The sequence below is a fragment of the Protomyctophum bolini genome (genome assembly GCF_963924005.1).
Source record: "Protomyctophum bolini genome assembly, chromosome: 18".
Lineage (NCBI taxonomy): Eukaryota > Metazoa > Chordata > Actinopteri > Myctophiformes > Myctophidae > Protomyctophum > Protomyctophum bolini.
Genome location: NC_137879.1, coordinates 3,325,158 through 3,350,157, shown reverse-complemented (window position 1 = coordinate 3,350,157; position 25,000 = coordinate 3,325,158). Strand labels below are relative to the sequence as shown.

Here is a 25,000-nt window from a genome sequence, read left to right as displayed (position 1 = left end):
CGTTGGAGGAGGACGAGGTGTGGGGTCTGCTGCTGCTCGCCTCGCAGGCCCTCCTCGACATCTCCAGCAAAGGTAACCCACACACCATGGGGGGAGGGGGGGGGGGGGGGTCATGGCCCCTGAGGGCCCCTGTTCATCATGGCTCCCTGGACTAGAGATGGTCAATACAATGTTTTCCGATACCCACAACTTGTGTACCGATCCAATACCAGTGTGTAATTTACCATACCAATCTAGGATAGTCATTCTCAAAGGAATCGACTCTCAGAGTCCCTGTCAGGTGATAAGAAGCGAAGCATGCAGCTCAGTTCGGGGCTCTCCCCAGGTTGGCAGAGCGCCCATGGGATTACAGCGTATAGGCAATTGGCACCGGGTGAAAAAAATGGGTTACGGAATTGTGGGAAACATATCATTATTGCTTCTGACCCCAGCAGGGGGAAACTGTAGTCCACATGCATGGCCTCAAATGACATGCTGGATGCAAGACTCCCCAAGACTGTCACTAAAGTGGCTTCCTTTATGGGGTCACTCAAGGAAAACATCCGCCCACACCTAAGAAACTTGGGTGTGGTTTTTGACCAGTCCATGCACCTAGACAACCACGTCAAATCACTCACTCGCACCTGTTTCTTTCACCTCAGAAATATTGCAAAACTCCGGTCCATCATCTCCCACTCTGAGCTAGAACTGTCCGTACACGCATTTATATCTTCCAGGTTAGACTATACTGTAATTCACTTTTCACTTGTCTCAACAAAACATCCATTGACAAACTGCAACTGGTTCACAATGCTGCTGCCAGATTACTCACCAGGTCAAAAAAGTCATGTCACATCACACCCATTCTAGCCTCACTGCATTGGCTCCCAGTACAGTATAGAATACATTTCAAAATCCTCACTTTCACCCACAAAGCACTCCACGGCCAAGCCCCTGCCTACATCACCGAACTGATTCAACCCTACACAAACACACGTTCACTCCGATCAGCCGATCAGCACCTCCTCGTGGTCCCCAGGACCAGATTAAAAACAAAGGGTGACCGAGCCTTTGAAGTGAAGCCCTCCCCCTGGACTTAAGAACTGTCCTTTCTGAGGCCTCTTTTAAGAAACAATTGAAAACGTACATGTTCAGACAGGCTTTTGGTCACCTATAATCACTTGATTTTATACTGTTTGTGTTTTTATCTGTGTGTTCTTATTGTCCTTTTTGATGCTAGTTTTTACTGTTTATTCTGTGATAATGGCTGCCTGCTGTTGTTGTTTTATTTTTGTACTATTGTAAAGCACCCTACATGTGCACTCATGCTGAGAAGGGTGCTATATAAATAAAGGTCATTCATTCATTCATGCTAGCCCCTTGGTTCACATGGCATACCTTGAGGGAGACTCACACGTCCTTCTCCTTCTGTCCCACCACGCGGTCCAATCAGGTCCAGGCAGCATGTGCAGCGTGCTGAGTCCCGGCTCGGTGCTGCTGTCGGCCAACGGGAGCCTGGCCTTCAAGAGCTGCGGCCGCTCGGAGGACGTCACCTCCTTCACCGCCCCGGAGGCTCAGCAGGGTCACGCCGCCTCGCCCAGAACCCCCGTGGAGAAGGTAAGGTGGATCTGGAAACAACATTCATATTTAGAGAACATGGCGCCATTTTTAATTTGGCCCTGTAGCAAAACGAGGGACCTCAATCTTTTATAAATGGTCCATGGAGGTCAAATCAATCCTTGCCAGAGGATGGTCGCAGAACCTCAGTTTGTGACTCCACTAAGTAAAGAGAACATTCTAGAATGGCTATTCTTTGCTCAGAGTTTCAGTGTCATCGCAGTGATGTCTACTGTACACGTATATAAAGGAATTCTGATATCTATACTGTAACACGTAGGAATTCTGGATCGAATGACAGAACATATCAGACCAAATCATGTCTAACATACAGTTATAACACTGGAAAATATGTGTGTTTTGTTTTCCTTCCTGCGTCAGATGGTTGTGTACTCGTTGGGGATGACGCTGTACTGGTGTGTGGATTACCACCTCCCACAGAACCAGGTACTATGTTCCTTCTGCTACCATTTAGGTTCTGATAGGATTACCACCTCCCACAGAACCAGGTACTGTGTTCCTTCTGCTACCATTTAGGTTCTGATAGGATTACCACCTCCCACAGAACCAGGTACTGTGTTCCTTCTGCTACCATTTAGGTTCTTATAGCATTACCACCTCCCACAGAACCAGGTACTATGTTCCTTCTGCTACCATTTAGGTTCTTATAGCATTACCACCTCCCACAGAACCAGGTACTATGTTCCTTCTGCTACCATTTAGGTTCTGATAGGATTACCACCTCCCACAGAACCAGGTACTGTGTTCCTTCTGCTACCATTTAGGTTCTGATAGGATTACCACCTCCCACAGAACCAGGTACTATGTTCCTTCTGCTACCATTTAGGTTCTTATAGGATGACCACCTCCCACAGAACCAGGTACTGTGTTCCTTCTGCTACCATTTAGGTTCTGATAGGATTACCACCTCCCACAGAACCAGGTACTATGTTCCTTCTGCTACCATTTAGGTTCTGATAGGATTACCACCTCCCACAGAACCAGGTACTATGTTCCTTCTGCTACCATTTAGGTTCTGATAGGATTACCACCTCCCACAGAACCAGGTACTATGTTCCTTCTGCTACCATTTAGGTTCTGATAGGATTACCACCTCCCACAGAACCAGGTACTATGTTCCTTCTGCTACCATTTAGGTTCTGATAGGATTACCACCTCCCACAGAACCAGGTACTATGTTCCTTCTGCTACCATTTAGGTTATAGGATTACCACCTCCCACAGAACCAGGTACTATGTTCCTTTTGCTACCATTTAGGTTCTGATAGGATTAACACCTCCCACAGAACCAGGTACTATGTTCCTTCTGCTACCATTTAGGTTCTGATAGGATTAACACCTCCCACAGAACCAGGTACTATGTTCCTTCTGCTACCATTTAGGTTCTGATAGGATTAACACCTCCCACAGAACCAGGTACTATGTTCCTTCTGCTACCATTTAGGTTCTGATAGGATTACCACCTCCCACAGAACCAGGTACTATGTTCCTTCTGCTACCATTTAGGTTCTGATAGGATTAACACCTCCCACAGAACCAGGTACTATGTTCCTTCTGCTACCATTTAGGTTCTGATAGGATTAACACCTCCCACAGAACCAGGTACTATGTTCCTTCTGCTACCATTTAGGTTCTGATAGGATTAACACCTCCCACAGAACCAGGTACTATGTTCCTTTTGCTACCATTTAGGTTCTGATAGGATTACCACCTCCCACAGAACCAGGTACTATGTTCCTTCTGCTACCATTTAGGTTCTGAGAGGATTACCACCTCCCACAGAACCAGGTACTATGTTCCTTCTGCTACCATTTAGGTTCTGATAGGATTAACACCTCCCACAGAACCAGGTACTATGTTCCTTCTGCTACCATTTAGGTTCTGATAGGATTAACACCTCCCACAGAACCAGGTACTATGTTCCTTCTGCTACCATTTAGGTTCTGATAGGATTACCACCTCCCACAGAACCAGGTACTGTGTTCCTTCTGCTACCATTTAGGTTCATATAGGATTACCACCTCCCACAGAACCAGGTACTATGTTCCTTCTGCTACCATTTAGGTTCTGATAGGATTAACACCTCCCACAGAACCAGGTACTATGTTCCTTCTGCTACCATTTAGGTTCTGATAGGATTACCACCTCCCACAGAACCAGGTACTATGTTCCTTCTGCTACCATTTAGGTTCTGATAGGATTAACACCTCCCACAGAACCAGGTACTATGTTCCTTCTGCTACCATTTAGGTTCTAAGGGCCGATTCATACTCCTATTTTAGAGCCGAATAAAAGTCGGTTCGGCGCTGTAGAGCCTACAATGTGACGTCATTTGAGGTTCGAGGGGGGGGGGGGGGGTACCGTCCTACTGAAAATTCCTGACGAGCCGAAATCATTTTGGCACTACAGCGCCGAAACAGCTGTAAAATAGGAGTATGAATCGGCCCTTAGGATTACCACCTCCCACAGAACCAGGTACTGCATTCTGCTGCTGCACTTCAATACATTTAGGTTCTTAGGATTCAGAACCATGCAGGTACTACGTTCATTCTGTTGCACACAATTTGATGTATTACCGTGTGTTGTTTCTGCTTACTGTAAATCACTGTTAAATGCCAATCCATCCACCCACAATTTACAATTTAAGCATTCAGCAGACGCTCTTAATCCAGAGCGATTTATATGACGCAAGAACAAAAGGCATGGTAAGCTAAGAACGTAACTGTGGAATATCCATAAAATTAAACTAAGCATATATATATAACTATATAGAGCTATGTTTACATAAAGTCTACATAAAATACTGTCTAAGTTACATAAGTTGAGCCTTTGCATACGCCTGTAGGAGGTCGAGGCTATAGGGCTATAAGTACTACGGAAAGTGCTCCGTCTGTCCATCCATTCATGGTCTTTCCGTCGGGGCATTATTATATTATATGGGGGAACAGACTATAGCGCTCCAACATGCTCCCGTGCTTGCGGTTATGGTTAGGTTAGGGTTTGAGGTACAGTGGTGTCCCCTTCGTCTCTACCAGCCTGGTACCTAGAGGTACCCATCAAAGTCTTTAATGTGATAGGTACCCCTGGAAGCCACACCTCTGATGGGTGTGGTTTAGTCTTAAGGGACTGTACTGTATAGGTTGTCGGTCTAATGACCAATCATACCGTGGGACCTAAAGCCTGTACCCGTCCCGCCCGTCCGTCCCCATACAGCCGGTCCAGCTGAGCGCCGCTCTGGACAGCCTGCTACTGAGCATGTGCGAGGACGAGGCTCCGAGACGCACGGACCTCCTGACGGTGCTGGAGAGCAGCCAGCGGCACCACAAGGCCTCGGTGCTGCCCCCCCCTGGTGACGCGCTGCTCAAACAGATGGTGGACCACGTGCTCCAAGATTCCGTGAGTACCGCGAGGACGCATTACGTTCTTTTAACGCATTTAGGCCTGCCGGCGAAATTAACCCATTCTGAGATCAGATTCATAAGAGGTTTCCACTGGACACACACTGGTCTGATTAACCCATTCTGACCTGAGATCAGATTCATACGAGGTTTCCACTGGACACACACTGGTCTGATTAACCTATTCTGACCTGAGATCAGATTCATACGAGGTTTCCACTGGACACACACTGGTCTGATTAACCCATTCTGACCTGAGATCAGATTCATACGAGGTTTCCACTGGACACACACTGGTCTGATTAACCCATTCTGACCTGAGATCAGATTCATACGAGGTTTCCACTGGACACACACTGGTCTGATTAACCCATTCTGACCTGAGATCAGATTAAAAAAATGTCAGTCAAAAATAGCAGATCTACAAGCTCATAGCGCGCCGCCGAGTGGCGCACTATGAGCTTGTAGATCTGCTATTTTTCAATAGCTAAAGCATGACATGATGCTAACACCAAAAGGGGTTCCCGCCCAAAATGGGTTAAAATCTATGTTTCGATATCAGTGGTGCTCAATATTTCATGCCAATCAACCACAAACATAATATATGTAATTGGCCGCCGACATTCGCTCTGAAAGAATATATATTCAATGATTTGAGGCACATCGATTTCACCGGGTTTAAAAAAAAATAGCAGATCTACAAGCTCGAGTGCCACGCTGCGAGCTTGTAGATCTGCTATTTTTCAATAGCCAAAGTATAACATAATGCTTAAAACACCAAAAGGGGTTCCCGCGCTCCCCTATAGGTGAACAATTTTGCACATTTGCTTAAAGAACCATGGTTACTGAAGTAACATCCAGGTGCTGACAGTGTGCGTGCGTGCGTGGGCACGTGCGTGACAGCAGAACATTAACTAATATGCTTATATAGCTACATAATTTAATCACAGTAAGATTATAGCCAATAAAAAATGTGTGTGCGTGCGTGTGTGCGTGCGTGCATGTCATTGCAGGTTGATCACGTGCCGGTGTCAGAGAACGGGCCTCAGCTCACAGATCGCAGCCAGATGGTCAGGGAGAGACTGCATGGTGAGACGTTGACACATATACTGTACATGTCGTACACTGTGTTTTACAATGAGAAACGTGTAAAGTCTCTCGGGGTCGTCCTCAGACGAGACCTTCCATCGTCGCCTCCTCCAGTCATCCCGGTTCTCCAGACATCCGGCCATGCAGTTCGTTGGTGCTTTGCACTCCTGGGTCTTTCTTGAGTACATCCACATATGTTAATGTGGGACGTCCTAGTGACCGGTGCCCGTGTGTTGGTTCCCACAGCATTACTTTGCTGGCTGGCAGCTCTTGGTGTCTTTGGCAGTGTCCTGCTATAGTCTCATTCTCCTGGCTGCTACATTCTGGCTCACCCTTAGTGTACGTATATATTCCCTCATATATACAGGGTAGTTTTGGTATGCGCTCCTGCTGATGTTGAGTGCTGCACGCAGCATTCTGGTGTATAGCACCCGTCTCTAGAGAGACCTCTGCAGGGTTGGCTTCAGCGTCCAGCATTTGCTGCCGTATATAGGAGAACAGACTCCACCGTTGCATGTACTGTAGAAGAAGCTGAGTTTGATTTGTCGGGGGAGATTGGAGTTCCATACACTGGTGGTGATGCCGTTCAGGGCCCTCCATGCCAAGTGCCTTCCTCACTCTCAGATCTTGCTTGCAGTTGAGTTGACCCATGAGAGCCCAGGAGGTAGTTGAAGTGACCTTGACCTCCTTCAGCACAGTGCCTCCTGTTGTTGTCAGAGGTGGATGTTCCGCTGAGATGTTATAGGTGATAACCTCAGTTTTTTGGCATTTAACCTGAGGCCCACCTTGGCACACCCAGGGCTGTATTTTGCGTGTCTTAAGTACCAGGTCTTATTACTTAACTTAAGACCTGGAGGCGTGGTCGATGCTCTTTGACCACTCAGAATAGCCAAATGGCATTGATCACACCTCCAGGTCTTAAGTTAAGTAATAAGATCTGGTACTTAAGACATGCAAAATACAGCCCCCAGACTCCACTCTGGTCAGGAGTTCCTGAGCTTGCTGCACGTTGTCAGAGAGCAGGCTGATGTCGTCCGCATAGTCCAGATCTGTCAGGACTACTTTTGGGCGTCGTCTCCAGCTCAGTGGCGTTGTGGTTAGAGTGTCCGCCCTGAAACTGGGAGGTCGGGGTTCGATCCCCGGCCGGGTCATACCAAAGACTGTAAAAATGGGACCCAATGCCTCCCTGCTTGGCACTCAGCATCAATGGGTTGGATTGGGGGGGTCAAATCTACTAATCAAATGATTCCCGAGCTCGCCACGGCTGCAGCTCACCGCTCCAAGAGATGGGTCAAATGCGGAGGATAGATTTCACTGCGGTAACATGTGTGACAAATCGTACGACTTTGACTTTGACTTGTCTCGACCTCCTTGGTGTTAGAGTGAAGCCAAGATCCTGCTCTCATCATAATGTTTCCTCGGGTTCTACTCCAAGTCTCTCTCGTGTGACTGAACTTCTCACCCTATCTCTAATGGAGATGCCAGCCACCCGTCGAAGAAAACTAATTTCGGCCGCTTGTATTCGCGACCTTATCCTTATATTAGCAGACCTCGTATGGAACTGTGCTTTCCTGTGCTTATCGTTGCACACCTGTTTGTCAATAAACCTCAATGACCTCATTGATTGGCTGTGTTCTCTTCCAGGTGGCTCCTCCTCCAACTCCGCGCTGTGGACCCTGAGGAACAGGTTCAGAAGGTTGTCGGGAGCCGCATATACACCAGAACCCCTCGGGTATGGGATGATGATGATCAGGGACGTGCACACATAGACATCAAAGGGGGCTTCAGCCCCTGCCCTTTTACCCGTCTGTAAAACAACTGCCCTCTCCAGACCACAAATGTAGCATTGACTACATTCAGGAGAATTTCTTTTTTACCGAAGTATGAAAGAACAACACCGCTCATAAAAAAAAAATTTCTTTAATACTCTAAAGTCAAATAAATTACAAAGTGGCTCAAGTGTACAACGAATGGTATAACAGAATGGCTCCGTGAACGAACACGTACATGACCGAATGATTAATGCAGTGAACAAAAGATATAATAACTCCAACGTAAGTTTACTTCCATGCCAGCAATCATGTTGTCAAAATTATGGACATGTTTGTCAAAATGATGGATGTCATGTCTCCATTTTGAAGACACTCGAAAACCAATTGTTTCCCCTGTTTTCCCAGAATCCCCCCTGGCGGCGGTCGTCACAGAGACAGCTACAGCAGCTGGCGGATGTGCCGCAGCCCCTGCAGCCCCTACCTGGACGACGCCCGCCACGGCCACCGGCGCTCCATCGCCCGCTTCGACTCCACGTCCAGCCTGAACGACAAGAAGCTAAAGGTGAGACGTTGTGATGTTTTCAATGTAATGAGTCCCAGGATGCAGGGGTGGTCTTTTAGATGAGTCCCAGGATGCAGGGATGGTCTTTTAGAAATGAGTCCCAGGATGCAGGGATGGTCTTTTAGAAATGAGTCCCAGGATGCAGGGATGGTCTTTTAGAAATGAGTCCTAGGATGCAGGGATGGTCTATTAGAAATGAGTCCCAGGATGCAGGGATGGTCTTTTAGAAATGAGTCCCAGGATGCAGGGATGGTCTTTTAGAAATGAGTCCTAGGATGCAGGGATGGTCTATTAGAAATGAGTCCCAGGATGCAGGGATGGTCTATTAGAAATGAGTCCCAGGATGCAGGGATGGTCTTTTAGATGAGTCCCGGGATGCAGGGATGGTCTTTTAGAAATGAGTCCCGTGATGCAGGGATGGTCTTTTAGAAATGAGTCCTAGGATGCAGGGATGGTCTATTAGAAATGAGTCCCAGGATGCAGGGATGGTCTTTTAGAAATGAGTCCTAGGATGCAGGGATGGTCTATTAGAAATGAGTCCCAGGATGCAGGGATGGTCTTTTAGATGAGTCCCGGGATGCAGGGATGGTCTTTTAGAAATGAGTCCCGTGATGCAGGGATGGTCTTTTAGAAATGAGTCCCGGGATGCAGGGATGGTCTTTTAGAAATGAGTCCCAGGATGCAGGGATGGTCTTTTAGAAATGAGTCCCAGGATGCAGGGATGGTCTTTTAGAAATGAGTCCCAGGATGCAGGGATGGTCTTTTAGAAATGAGTCCCAGGGACATTTTATGAGTCCCACGTCAACGAAGGAAAGGCCAAGCCAAAATAATAATGATTTTTTTTAAATCAGCGATCCGGTTTTGATATCAATAATAAAGCTTATCAGACGGAACATTATGCCAGAAGCAGTTTGCTATAGTTGGATTCCTTCTGACGGAACGTTCCGCCACAAGCAGCTAATTGGTTAATAATGATTAGAAAATATATTTGAAAATGTTTCTTTGAATATATATTTTCTTAGTTCTTTTGAGAATGTTCAATGACCGTGGTTTTAACTTTTAAAATAAAGGCCGGTATTTAAACACATTCATATTCTGGACAATTCAATAGGGTCACGTCCCTGAAAGGAGAATCAAAGTACTACACAGTAGTTTCAGAGCCAAACGATAACGGACAAAAGTAAGTAAGATTAAAAACTAAACGTTTTGGCAGGCATGAACACACACACACACACTGCTGCCTTCCCCAGGGTCATGTACCCTCGCAGCATCCCTTCCCCCCAAAGCAAAGCTGCTGCTGTCGCACGCTCAATGATCTGATCAGTATTCCTGTGTGGATGTTCCTTTTCCCAGGACATGGGGCCTGAGTTCATCAGGATGCTGGATGAAACTGCGGTCGTCCTGGAGCTGCCTGGATCCATTGTGGTGAGTTTAGTTCATAATGAAACAAACCAAGACCTTCATTTTTCTTCCATACAATGTTGTTTTTAGACCTGCAGACCGTATGCTACAAATCCATCCATCTTCAACCGCTTATCCGTAGTCGGGTCGCGGGGGCAAGATAGCTCCAGACTTCCCTCTCCAGAGCAACATTAGTGACTTCCTCCTGGGGGATTCCGAGACGTTCCAAGGCCAGTGAGTCGATGTATTTCCTCCAACTGCGCCTTGGTCTGCCCCAGGGGGGGGGGGGGGTCTCCTCCCAGTGGGACGTGCGTTGAGGACCTCCCCTAGGGAGACGCCCGAGAAAATGCATTTCTAGCCATTTTCGGCCGAATATTTTCTGCGGCCGAATATTCGGTGCATCACTACAAAATGTGCTGCCCAAACCAACAGCCCTGTGTGTGCGTTTGTGTCTTTGTGGCAGCGTTGGCCGAACGGTTTGCAGAGCGGTCTTGATATCGGAAGGTCGCTAGTTCGTATTTCCCGGACCGGCACGTTAAAATTACCACCGCTGAAGTGCCCTTGAGCAAGGCATTGAACCCCTACCATGAAATGTTCTATGAGCAGGGCCTGGCTGTAAACAAGTTCTTGAGCTTAGTCCAGTTACCCTGGGTAAACATGGTACCTTTGCTTTCCTTTTCTCACGGCAGTCTAAGAAGGGGAAGTCTGCGTCCACTCAGCGGGAGCTGAGCGTGGCCATGCCCAACGGACAGAACGTCCTCATCAGGTGCGAGGTGAAGAGCAGAGCGGGGGACGTGTTCGACATGCTGGTCGCTCACTCCAACCTGGTGGAACATTTCTACTTTGGCCTGGCCTACCGGGACGGTAAGACTACTGACTGACTGTCTTTTCAAGTATTTCAAGTATAGGCCTACAACTCGATACAAAAACTGTTAAAGGTATATTCAGTGATTTCACTCAAAAACCCTTAGGTTTCGTTTTTGCCTTGGGACACAAGCTTTCATCCAATCAGGATAGAGAACAAAAACGAAACCTAAGGTTTTTTGACCCCCAGGGGTTAACTGGGGACAGGGAGGAACTCCTTATATGGTCAGCACACTCTATAGTAGAGAGGATTATCACAACAAAACAAAAAAATAAGTGATATTTGAATTAAGTGAAATCACTGAATATACCTTTAACTGTGAGTGGACGACACCATAAAGCATTATTACACTTGTTTACAAGAAGGGCCACCATTTTCAATTCATCAAAGGATAGAGAAAGGATACAGACTCCATTATCCTCTGATTCAGTCATTTATACTGGCACAAGCTCTCTCTTTAAAGTTAAACAACACTAAAGGTTTGATGTTTTAGCACCCTCTGGTGGACAGATATGCCTCCAGAGAGACATACTGTAGTGTAGTAGTGTACACACTCAATCAACGTGTGACGCATTGTGAGCTTGTAAATCGGCTATTTTCAATAGATTTTTGTACACATTGTGAAATGGGACATTCTGCAATATGAATACTTTTACTTTTAGTACTTTAAGTACATTTTGATGCAGATACTTTCGTACTTTTACTCATGTAAACTTTCAATTCCGTACTTTTACTTGTAACAGAGTAGTTCTAAATTGCAGTATTGGTACTTTTACTTAGGTAAAACAATTGAGTACTTTTTCCACCACTGCTTAAACCCCATTTTAGGCGGGAACCCCTTTTGGTGTTTTAAACATTGTTATGCTTTAGCTATTGAAAAATAGCAGATCTACAAGCTCGTAGCGCGCCAAAAATCGTGGCGCAAATTTGGCAACATAGGTAGAAACATAGGTATTTCAGAAAACTGTCATGATTTAGATTATTTTTAATTTATTTCGACGTCAGGCCTAAATGGGTTAAATCTGCCTGTATTTCCTCTCCTCCTCCTCTCAGATAATGAGTTCTTCTTCATGGACAACGACACCAAGATCTCCAAGGTGGCTCCAGACAGCTGGAAGAAAGTGCCTACCACCACGCTTGTCCTTTTCCTGCGTGTCAAGTTCTTCATCTCCGACGTCTCTCTTCTTTTGTGAGCGTCATAATAAGTTAACGTTTTGTCCAGAGATTATGGCATAAACAGCAGTGGATGCATGCATGTTCTCAGCCTTTTATTCATTTCAAGGGTCCCACTAACTCTCCGAGTGCACTAATGGTTCCATTTGTAAACTCTCTGAGTTACGCCCTTTGACCACGACGATCCCCTTGACCCCACTGTGAGACCCATCATTCCATTTCCCGATGTGTTTTGCTATTATTTTTGAGCCCCTCCTATGCCCAGCTTTGAGGGTTTTTGTGTGAACACAAACATTAGCTGATGAGTGGCTAATCAACCCCATAGCGATGATTTGATTGGCTGAGCAAAGTATTGAGGGTAAAAGTGAGGAGAGAAAAGTGAATACGCCAAATGTGATTTGGCCCGGAATGAACATTTGTGATGATTTGATTGGCTGAGCAAAGTACATCTTGAAGTGAAAAGGGTACGACTACGCTATCGTGTCAAGAAAGAAAGCGCCTAGTCCAGGCGTCTCTTCCTGGTTTTAGACAGCTGGTGGAAGGAAATGACGCTTGGCTTTAACTTGTAGCAAAAAAAAATTGGAAAAGCTTTGCCGACGCTGCAAGTTGAAGCCACATTTCCATTCAGCAGCTGTTTAAAATGACCGGAATTTGGGTTATGATTTGATTGGTTTATGATGACACGGTTGTGATTTTGTTTCTCCCTTCTCCATCCAGGCACAAATTTACCCGTCACCAATACTACCTCCAGCTGAGAAAGGACCTTCTGGAGGACAGAATGTCCTGCCACGAAGACACCGCTCTCTACCTGGGTGCCCTGGCCCTGCAGGCCGAGTACGGAGACAGCATGCCTGAGGTAAGAGCCTGCTCTCTACCTGGGTGTCCTGAGGTAAGAACCTGATACATACCGGTATGAAAATTATGAATACACATATTTGTCAGTTTTTCTTTTCTTGTCGGATATTATCGACGGCCGGGTTTCGCCAAAAGTGTACTTTCAAAATCATATCAGGTTCTGCTGCAAATATACAACATGTTTTGTGATGTGTTTTATGTGCAGGTGTATGGACGGAACTACTGCCGTCCTGACCAGTATGGATGTGTTTTATGTGCAGGTGTATGGACGGAACTACTACCGTCCTGACCAGTATGGATGTGTTTTATGTACAGGTGTATGGACGGAACTACTACCGTCCTGACCAGTATGTCTGTTTGTTTGCAGGTGTATGGACGGAACTACTGCCGTCCTGACCAGTATGTCTGTTTGTTTGCAGGTGTATGGACGGAACTACTACCGTCCTGACCAGTATGGATGTGTTTTATGTGCAGGTGTATGGACGGAACTACTACCGTCCTGACCAGTATGTCTGTTTGTGTGCAGGTGTATGGACGTAACTACTACCGTCCTGACCAGTATGTCTCCAGGAGCGTGGTGGAGAAACGGGCCTTGCCTTACATTAGAGACGAGCTGCTACGGCTGCACGGAAACAACGGAAACATGCTGGCCGACGAGTCGGAGCTGGAGTTCCTTAAGGTAGAGTACCTGTCTAAATACTTCCTTAACCCATTCTGACCTGAGATCAGATTCATAACGAGGTTTCCACTGGACACACACTGGGCCACGAGTGGCGCGCTACGAGCTTGTAGATCTGCTATTTTTCAATAGCTAAAGCATAACATGATGCTAACACCAAAACGGGTTCCCGTTCAGAATGGGTTAATGTAAACGAAGTCCACACCCACAACACCAGAGGGAGTGCAACAAACCATGTGCAACCCAGATTCGGCACAAACAAGGGACTAAATTATTTTCGCTCCTATGCCACCAAAATGTGGAACGCCCTACCAACAGTCATTAAGACATGTGAATCCCCTGACTCCTTCAAAAACCGCTCTCAAAAGGGCACCTATACGGACGGCTGCAATTCAAAACTGGCCCCCGTAAAATCTGAATCTACAAGCCCACAACGTAAAATCTGAATCTACAAGCCCACAACGTAAAATCTGAATCTACAAGCCCACAACACGTTGCGCTGCGACGCGTTGAGAGCTTGTAGATCAGCTATTTTTGGGGCGCAACCCAGCACTCTTAGCTCTTGGAGATGCGGTGTACGAACCACATGGATTTAGAAAAACAAAGTTGTTCAACGTAGAATGCTGCGTTCAAGTGGAGACAATAAGGAAAACAATAGTGGCATTTTGCATTTCTTTCACCCTGTAGTAAGCTTGTAGACCTGCTATTTTTCAATAGATAAAGCATAACACAATGCCCAAAATTGGTTAACTAGTTGATTGCTTATTCTGTGTCAAGTGTTCTGCACCTCGTATAACTTGTGTGTGTTTTTCGAAAAGGTGCTTTTATGAATAAAATGTACTCACTTCCTTCCTCCCAGGTGAGCCAGCAGCTCCCAGAGTACGGCGTGCTGCTGTACCGCGTGGTGAGGGAGAAGAAGCCCGTGGAGGGACAGATCGTCCTCGGGGTTTGTGCCAAAGGCGTCGTCGTCTACGAGGTCAAAGACGGCGGCCGCTCCGCCAGCCAGACCTTCCACTGGAGGGACACGGCCAGCATCTCGTCCAACGTGAGTCCTGGGAACAAACAGACAAACTACTATTACCACTACTACTATTACCACTACCACTACTACTATTACCACAGGGGACATATGAGGGACAAGGCCAGCATCTCGTCCAACGTGAGTTCTGCTGGGAACAAACAGAAAACTACTATTACCACTACTACTATTACCACTACCACTACTACTATTACCACAGGGGACATATGAGGGACACGGCCAGCATCTCGTCCAACGTGAGTTCTGCTGGGAACAAACAGAAAACTACTATTACCACTACTACTATTACCACTACCACTACTACTATTACCACAGGGGACATATGAGGGACAAGGCCAGCATCTCGTCCAACGTGAGTTCTGCCTGGGAACAAACAGACAAACTACTATTACCACACAGCACCACATTACACAGGACACGGCCAGCATCTCGTCCAACGTGAGTGCTGCTGGGAACAAACAGACAAACTACTATTACCACTACTACTATTACCACAGGGGACATATGAGGGCCACGGCCAGCATCTCCTCCAACGTGAGTGCTGCTGGGAACAAACAGAACATGTTTTGACATATTTTGGCTCACAAAGGAGTCTTCATCAGGGACAGTATGATGAAGACTCCTTTGTGGACAGAGGACTATTACCACTACTACTATTACATTACCGACATTACCAATACTACTACTACTACTAACTATTCCTAGTTGTTATAAAATCCTGTTTCTTTTCCGTTCACGCAGAGGGTTAGGTTTAGGGTTAAATCCTGTTTCTTTTCCGTTCACGCAGAGGGTTAGGTTTAGGGTTAAATCCTGTTTCTTTTCCGTTCACGCAGAGGGTTAGGTTTAGGGTTAAATCCTGTTTCTTTAGGGTTAGGTTTAGGGTTAAATCCTGTTTCTTTTCCGTTTCACGCAGAGGCGAAAGTTCGTGATCGAGTGCCGAGGCAGCAAGAAGAAGCACACCTTCGTCACCGAGAGGTCGAGGGTCGCCGTGTACCTGTGCAACCTCTGCTCCGCCCAGCACAAGTTCAACAACGAGATGAGCTCTCGCCAGCTGAGCCACAGCCTGGTCTCAGGTAAACAACATGCTATGAGCCACAGCCTGGTCTCAGGTAAACAACATGCTATGAGCCACAGCCTGGTCTCAGGTAAACAACATGCTATGAGCCACAGCCTGGTCTCAGGTAAACATCATGCTATGAGCCACAGCCTGGTCTCAGGTAAACATCATGCTATGAGCCACAGCCTGGTCTCAGGTAAACATCATGCTATGAGCCACAGCCTGGTCTCAGGTAAACAACATGCTATGAGCCACAGCCTGGTCTCAGGTAAACATCATGCTATGAGCCACAGCCTGCTCTCAGGTAAACATCATGCTATGAGCCACAGCCTGGTCTCAGGTAAACATCATGCTATGAGCCACAGCCTGCTCTCAGGTAAACATCATATAGTACGACTGGGGCGACTGTGGCTCAGGAGGTAGAGCAGGTCGTCCAATGATCCATCGGCGGTTCGAATCCCGGCTCCTCCTCCTGTCTACATGTCGAAGTGTCCTTGGGCAAGACACATAACCCCAAATTGCTCCCGATGTGCTGGTTGGTACCTTGCATGGCTTCCGCCCGCAATCGGTGTGAATGGGTGAATGTAATGCACAATCTATGTAAAGCGCCTTGGATAAAGGCGCTATATAAATGCACCATAGTACTGACCGATGTATTTATATGTGTTTCAAGCCTTATGACCTGCTGTAAAACATTTTGCCCTTCGGGGACACTAATAAACAACCTTGAACCTAGTATACGTCTATAAACAACATGCTATGTAATGTCATTCTTACCATTTGCAGACAAGCAAGAAAACAGTACAAGTCCTTCTAAATGGCATAGCATGTGAACAAGTATAACAGACGTACAATCAAGAGCTTATTTACTGTGGGCAGTTCAGAAACCCGTCCACCAGTGACATCATTAGGCAGATTTTTTTTAAACAAGATTTATTTAAAAATATATATATATTTTCGCTTTAGCTTGGATTCCGCATCGATGATGTCACTGGTGGACGGGTTTATGAACTGCCCACAGCCCTCCTATGAGGGTGGCGGTGGCTCAGGGGTAGAGTGGCCGGATGGCAACCGCAAGGTTGCCAGTTCGAACCCAGGCTTCCCCAGAGTTAGTGTCGAAGTGTCCTTGAGCAAAGACACTGAACCCCTGATTGCTCCTGATGTGCAGGTTGGTGCCTTGCATGGATTCCGCCGCCATCGTTGTGTGAATGGGTGAATGCAATGCAATCTATGTAAAGCGCCTTGTATTGGATTTTATGAGACAGAGTAGAAAAATCATTGTGGCATTTTATCATGAACATTCGTGAGGACCAATAATTATATGGAGATAGGTTGAAAAGTGGTCCTTTATTAAAGCCTTTGGACGGCCTCAGCCTGCATGCCGAGGGAGAACAGTCTTCTAGGACACCGAGAGTGTCTTTGTAAGGAAGGACAGGACAGATGTCCCTGTAAGCCGAGCTGATCTAATTGAGTGGGAAGGGAAGGGGGTGTGGGATCATGTCCTGAAGCTATAAGGTTGTGTTCCCTGCCTTAATGCCAAGAGCTAAGAGACAAGCCTTAATTGGAAGTGGAGCTACTATATTGTCTTCGTGTAGTTTATGTACCAGAGCCACAGAGTTAGGAAAACTGCGTTCACTTCATGGGGCTTCAGTCCAATAATCAGGGACCGGAAGTAGGCAGAAATTGGACCCAGGCGGCAACAGCCTGCAGCTTTACTGATCTTAAACCCCTTTATTTTAGATTGATGTGTAGTAATCGTACAACATAAACATTACAGAGACTTTAGTTGTCACTGTACAATACTTAAAACAGTTGTCATGTTGCACACATGCCAAAAATAGCTCTCATTTACTGTATTTGCGCCGCCCCTCGTTGAAAACAATGTATTTCCAACTCCAGCTTGTCTCAGTTCAGGCTGCATGAACAGCGCTCGAGTGCTCGGTTTCTGCCCCCTCAATGTCGTAACTCTTCTATTAGATTAGATGGCTCTCGTATGTACCAGCCTTTTTATCTCCACCAGGCCGAAGGCCTGGGGAGAGAGTATGTTTTGCACTGTGTGTGTGTGTGTGTGTGTGTCCGTTACCAGCACCGTTCGCCTGATCCATGCCAAACTTTGCACACACACTCCCTGGATGCCAACGACGAACCTCTGGCCCAAATATTCCACAACGGCCTGTTATAGCGCCACCATGAGGCCGGTTTTTGGAAAAACACATTTCTGTAGATTACTCGTACACATTGTATCCATACGTCACACAATTCGGTTTACACTATCTCCATAGTCATGTGATCAACACGGATCTGCACCATTTCCCATCTTCCATCCTGATTGGCTAAGATTGGCTTCCAAAGCTCACACGATTAGTCCGTTTAGAACAAAATGCCACAAATCGAGCTTTGCTGTGTGTCTTCGATCCTCCCTCTCCCCCATTTCCTGTCAACGTACTTTGGTATCTATCAATAAAAGGCAGAAAAAGCTCCCAAAAAATATCTTAAAGATGGAGTGCCACCATTTTGTTCCACCCTAAAACATGATCATCAGGTATTATTACAATATAAGGGGGAAGAACTTTTTCCAAAAAGTGTACAGTATTTGTTAAAATCATGCTTTTATGTGGACACGCCCACCAGTTCATTAAGTATGCCTGGTTTGCCTGGTGGGGGGGGGGTGATGGGTGGTGATCCACCTGAACTGAAGCCGCACCCACAGCTGTAGTTGTATGATAAAGGGGGAGGGGTTAGGGGAGGGGCTGATAGTGTGATCATGTCACTATATTACTGTTTATTTCATTGGCCCGTTTGACTGTCAAGGGTTCAGCCTCCAGGAAGAAACCCTAAATACAAAGTCAATACACCATTGCACATAAAAACAACTCCAGGGTGTCTAATGAAGTACTGTCACCTCATAGACACATGAAAAACTGGAAAAATAAAAAAATTGTGGCACTCCATCTTTAAAAAAAAGTAAAAAGAAAATAGGTAAATCCGGAATGCTCCTTCTGGACAAACCGTGCAGAAAAACATTATCCAAGACACAACTAAATTAATGTATTTTCCCTTCCTGTTTTTTTTTTTGCTCCAGACGACCAGAACATCCTCCAGTACGCCACGGCGGCGCGCCGGGCTCAGTTCGGCCAGAACAAGTCCGTGTCGTGCTCGGAGACTCCGCCTCAGGACGACAACGACACCGTCTTTGGCGTGACCACGCCCCAGAGCGACCCAGACTCCGCCTCCATCACCAAGCTGTGTGACGACGTGGCGGCGCGCATCGAGGCTCGCTTCAAACACCACCGCATGAGCATAGTGGGGGACAGGTACAGTACCGTGTGTGTGTGTGTGTGTGTGTGTGCGTGTGTGTGTGTGTGCGTGTGTGTGTGTGTGCGTATGCATGTGTGTGTGCGTATGCATGTGCGTGTGCGTGTGCATGTGCGTGTGCGTGTGCAATTCTCCTCAGACTATTACAAATAGTCCCACAAATGTTGTCCAAACATCACACACATCGATACACATTCTCTATAATAGTCAAGTGATCTATAGCCAAATCGGTCCGACTTTTTCATATTCCATTCCGATTGGTGAATTCCAAACATTGCTGCATGGCCCACAGTAATCTATACCTGACCTGGTGGTGGAGACTTTGTACTGCGAGGAGCACTTCTTTACCACTTTTTATTTATTTCGTTTAGTTCTCCTTGACATGCTTAATTAATGTTATTATAGATCTCCCTTTCTGGGAAAACAGCTAAACTGATTGGAGTTTATTATGCAAAGAAATGGCATATCGCCCCCACTTCTTTATGGCATATCGCCCCCACTGACATATCACCCCCACTTCTTTATGGCATATCGCCCCCACTGGCATATCGCCCCCACTTCTTTATGGCATATCGCCCCCACTGGCATATCGCCCCCACTTCTTTATGGCATATCGCCCCCACTGGCATATCGCCCCCACTTCTTTATGGCATATCGCCCCCACTGGCATATCGCCCCCACTTCTTTACACCTGTAAAACCAGTGACATGACAATAATGAAGTTGATCGTGACGGTGTGTGTGTGTGTGTGTGTGTGTGTGTGTGTGTGCGTGCAGTACCTGCCAGCCCAGCAGCACAGGGAAGAGCGCATGCTGTGAAGGCCCCGCCTTCTCCGCCAGAGGTAATTAATAATTAATTGCATTTTTATATATAGCGCTTTTCCAAGTGCTCAAAGCACTTTACAACAGTTCATTCATTCATACATTCATTCATTCAACGGTTCATTCATACATTCATTCATTCAACGGTTCATTCATACATTCATTCATTCATACATTCATTCATTCATACATTCATTCATTCAACGGTTCATTCATACATTCATTCATTCAACGGTTCATTCATTCATACATTCATTCATTCAACGGTTCATTCATACATTCATTCATTCAACGGTTCATTCATACATTCATTCATTCAACGGTTCATTCATACATTCATTCATTCAACGGTTCATTCATTCATACATTCATTCATTCAACGGTTCATTCATTCATTCATTCAACGGTTCATTCATTCATTCATACATTGGGAGGTGAAGCGGTGAACAGTCGACGCCATCTAATTCACTCTCCCAAGTTAACACACACACACACACACACACACACACACACACAACTACACAGGTGGTGCAACAAAACTACAATCAACACGTCACTGGCTTAAGACCAAACAGGACACACAGGTGAAATACAACTGCAATCACAGGGAGGTGAGACAAGACAGGCAAACACAAGACAGGCACAACAGGAAACACTATAAGGCGTCACTACAAAATAAAAGTATACACAGTACACAGTTGATAGTAGCAAGACAGTTCAGTTCATGACACAAGGACCCCCAATGGACCCCTATTAGCCCACAGACCCCCCCCATTTGAAAAGATATGCCAATGGACCCACGTTTAAGGTATTTAGGTATGCTTTTAAGCAACACAAAAGTTTATAACCAGTCTTCTCGAGCTGGTGAGGTCAGTCAAATGGTGTCTAAAAATTAGGGGTGTAACGATTATAGTAACTGAAACGAAAAAGCGATTTTTATTTCATGAATCAAAGTATAATCGAAATGAAAACAACATTGATTATGTATCGTATCGTTTTGCAATGCAAATAATCAATTGTATGAAAACTACATTTTTCTGCGTGGTATTTGGGGAATTTTAGAAGATAAAAGAAAAAGAGGGGATTAATTACTTTAGTTTAAGATAACGTCAATGTATTTTAAATAGTTACTGTATCGATTTCAAATCATTGAATCGTATCATAATATCGTATCACCATAATGAACCAATAGCGTCCATGTTGCTTTTTAATGTATTTGTTTTTAAAAGTGGATTTCAGATTTTAATAGTATTTCAGCTCTCTTTTAACTAGCATACTAACTAAAAGCCAGTGAAACGACATTTCGTTCTCTTGTGCATTTTATGTATCTGCTGAATGACAATAAAGCTATCTATCTATCACTGTTAAAATGTATCGTTACACCCCTACTAAAAAATGCATTGCACGTTCGCTTTATATAGCATTCTGGAACGCATTTGGTGACATTCTGTTGTCCTCCAAGTAGCCGATTCATCTCATTGTGTACACGGTGCTGCCGCTCGCTGCTACAGGAGAGGTGGAAGCAGCAGGTTCACACGACACAGCTGAGGCCAGTTAAACCTATTAGCGGAGAGCAAACAGGGCAGAGGATCCACCAGATTTAAAAGTGCTGGAACCACTTCAGGGCTGGATGCTATATTTAGACTGCTCCGACACCAGAACTATACCAGAACCACTTCAGGGCTGGATGCTATATTTAGACTGCTCCGACACCAGAACTATACCAGAACCACTTCAGGGCTGGATGCTATATTTAGACTGCTCAGAACCACCAGAACTATACCAGAACCACTTCAGGGCTGGATGTTGTATTTAGACTGCTCAGAACCACCAGAACTATACCAGAACCACTTCAGGGCTGGATGCTGTATTTAGACTGCTCTGAACCACCAGAACTATACCAGAACCACTTCAGGGCTGGATGCTGTATTTAGACTGCTCCGTCACCAGAACTATACCAGAACCACTTCAGGGCTGGATGTTGTATTTAGACTGCTCAGAACCACCAGAACTATACCAGAACCACTTCAGGGCTGGATGCTATATTTAGACTGCTCAGAACCACCAGAACTATACCAGAACCACTTCAGGGCTGGATGCTGTATTTAGACTGCTCCGTCACCAGAACTATACCAGAACCACTTCAGGGCTGGATGCTGTATTTAGACTGCTCCGTCACCAGAACTATACCAGAACCACTTCAGGGTTGGATGCTGTATTTAGACTGCTCCGTCACCAGAACTATACCAGAACCACTTCAGGGCTGGATGCTGTATTTAGACTGCTCAGAACCACCAGAACTATACCAGAACCACTTCAGGGCTGGATGCTGTATTTAGACTGCTCAGAACCACCAGAACTATACCAGAACCACTTCAGGGCTGGATGCTGTATTTAGACTGCTCAGAACCACCAGAACTATACCAGAACCACTTCAGGGCTGGATGCTGTATTTAGACTGCTCAGAACCACCAGAACTATACCAGAACCACTTCAGGGCTGGATGCTGTATTTAGACTGCTCAGAACCACCAGAACTATACCAGAACCACTTCAGGGCTGGATGCTGTATTTAGACTGCTCAGAACCAGAACTATACCAGAACCAGAACTATACCAGAACCACTTCAGGGCTGGATGCTATATTTAGACTGCTCCGTCACCAGAACTATACCAGAACCACTTCAGGGCTGGATGCTGTATTTAGACTGCTCCGTCACCAGAACTATACCAGAACCAGAACTATACCAGAACCACTTCAGGGCTGGATGCTATATTTAGACTGCTCCGTCACCAGAACTATACCAGAACCACTTCAGGGCTGGATGCTGTATTTAGACTGCTCCGTCACCAGAACTATACCAGAACCACTTCAGGGCTGGATGCTATATTTAGACTGCTCCGTCACCAGAACTATACCAGAACCACTTCAGGGCTGGATGCTGTATTTAGACTGCTCAGAACCACCAGAACTATACCAGAACCACTTCAGGGCTGGATGCTGTATTTAGACTGCTCCGTCAGCAGCACCTGCGAGGCTGCCATTACTTTAATTGACTTTGATGATCTTTTTTTAATCATTATTATACTTCTAAATGGTAAACGGTGCATTTATATAGCGCCTTCATCCAAGGCGCTTCATATAGATTGTGCCATTAGCACGCACGCATGCACACACGCACGCACGCATGCACACACGCACGCACGCATGCACGCGCACCCATTAAGGGCGAAATCCCTTTGGTCAGTCCGACGGTCGCCCTCCCTCCACACACACACACACACACACACACACACACACACACACACACACACACACACACACACACACACACACACACACACACACACACACACACACACACACACACACACACACACACACACACACACACACACCAACCTGCACATCAGGAGCAATTAGGGGTTCAGTGTCTCAAGGACACTTCCACACTAACTCTGGGGGAGTCCGGGATCGAAGCTTTAAGGGATTATGGGATTATACGGCAAAGCGAATATGGAAATTTCGATGCCAGCACTTTTGTACTTTTAAGTCCATTTTGACTTTCACTTAAAGTGTAACAGATAATTCCTTTATTGCAGTATTGATATACTTTTGCTTGTTTATAAATGAGGTTATACTTCTTTTCCCACCCCTGACTATTCATCGTTCATCCAATTTCAAGTGAATATATACCTGTATAACTATTATATTTATACTGTGTATATTCTATGTCCAACAGACACCGCCACTATAACCCATTCTGACCTGAGATCAGATTCATACGAGGTTTCCACTGGACACATACTGGTCTGATTAACCCATTCTGACCTGAGATCAGATTCTAAAAATGTCAGTCGCTCTTCGATTTTTCAAAAATAGCAGACCTACAAGCTCATAGCGCGCCACTCGGTGGCGCGCTATGAGCTTGTAGATCTGCTATTTTTCAATAGCTAAAGCCTAACATGATGCTAACACCAAAATGTGTTCCCATTCAGAAAAACAGGTCCATCAGATGCCATATTTATACTGTGTATATTCTATGTCCAACAGACTCCGCCACTAGGGGCAGTATCCATCCACGGGGCAGTATCCACCAGATACTGCAGCTGAACTCAGAGAGAGAAGTAATCTGCTTGACCTTAAAGAAAGACCCCAAGCTTGGCCTTGGTAAGCACGCACGCACGCACACAACGCACGCACGCACGCACGCACGCACGCACGCACGCACACACACACACACGCACGCACGCACGCACGCACGCACGCACGCACGCAAGCAACGCACGCACACACCCACAATGTTATAACTATCATTTAGTGTTTTGCCAATAATTTGGAAATATCCTCATGTCCCACATAGGCTGGGAAAGATTAACTATACAATGCATTCAAATAAGTGGCCTTTTTTGCTGTTTTAAATGTATGCCGTATTTTTTGAAGACAGTATAAGGTTGGAGCATTAGTGTATGTTTCTATCATTTTTATAAAAAAAAACTAAAATACATTCACTTCCCCATAAAGTGTTGTTTTTGGCAGCAAATTTCGATTTTAGTTTTAGTCATGGTCTCTTAGTTTTCATTTAGTTTTAGTCACATTTTAGTCACCCGGAATGTGTTAGTGTTAGTCTAGTTTTACTTGACTAAATATAATATTTTACTACTGTACATCTACAGTTGATTTAGTCGACATAGCCGAGCTCACAACGTATCGCAGAGCGACGCGTTGTGAGCTTGTAGATTGGCTATAGTTTCAGCATGCAACCAAGTGTAAAATTACCACTAGTCCCTTCCTAACAGTTTTAGTCTAGTTTTTATTTGTCGACGAAATTGACAGTATATTTATTTAGTCTCTGTTTTAGTCATCAGTTTTCATTTAGTTTCCATTTAGTTTTCGTCACTGAAGAAAAGGCAGTCGAGGAACATGTTTCGTCTTAGTTTTAGTCGACGAAATCAACAAATAAACAAATCCGTTTTTTGTACCTTGTCTCTGAATGTCCACATGCCTGTCTGTCTCTCTGGAATGTCCACATGCCTGTCTGTCTCTCTGGAATGTCCACATGCCTGTCTGTCTCTCTGGGATGTCCACATGCCTGTCTGTCTCTCTGGGATGTCCACATGCCTGTCTGTCTCTCTGGGATGTCCACATGCCTGTCTGTCTCTCTGGGATGTCCACATGCCTGTCTGTCTCTCTGGGATGTCCACATGCCTGTCTGTCTCTCTGGGATGTCCACATGCCTGTCTGTCTCTCTGAAATGTCCACATGCCTGTCTGTCTCTCTGGAATGTCCACATGCCTGTCTGTCTCTCTGGAATGTCCACATGCTGTCTGTGTCTCTGGAATGTCCACATGCCTGTCTG

At 45.7% G+C, this 25,000-nt stretch overlaps 1 protein-coding gene across 1 annotated transcript in view; it reads left to right on the top strand.

Moving 5' to 3' along the window:
* The window catches only part of frmpd2 (FERM and PDZ domain containing 2), a gene marked incomplete at both ends in the record, with an annotated part of 39,931 nt that overhangs the window by 49 nt on the left and 14,882 nt on the right, over positions 1-25,000 (top strand). The window contains 17 exon segments of the mRNA XM_080789295.1: positions 1-72; positions 1,433-1,596; positions 1,978-2,043; positions 4,830-5,012; positions 6,028-6,103; positions 7,748-7,835; positions 8,245-8,437; positions 9,791-9,862; positions 10,528-10,702; positions 11,757-11,892; positions 12,594-12,732; positions 13,258-13,410; positions 14,270-14,455; positions 15,363-15,522; positions 18,589-18,820; positions 19,598-19,662; positions 23,695-23,811. The exon segment at positions 1-72 is cut by the window's left edge and continues 49 nt beyond it. Coding sequence (XP_080645421.1) covers positions 1-72; positions 1,433-1,596; positions 1,978-2,043; positions 4,830-5,012; positions 6,028-6,103; positions 7,748-7,835; positions 8,245-8,437; positions 9,791-9,862; positions 10,528-10,702; positions 11,757-11,892; positions 12,594-12,732; positions 13,258-13,410; positions 14,270-14,455; positions 15,363-15,522; positions 18,589-18,820; positions 19,598-19,662; positions 23,695-23,811 — 2,277 coding nt within the window.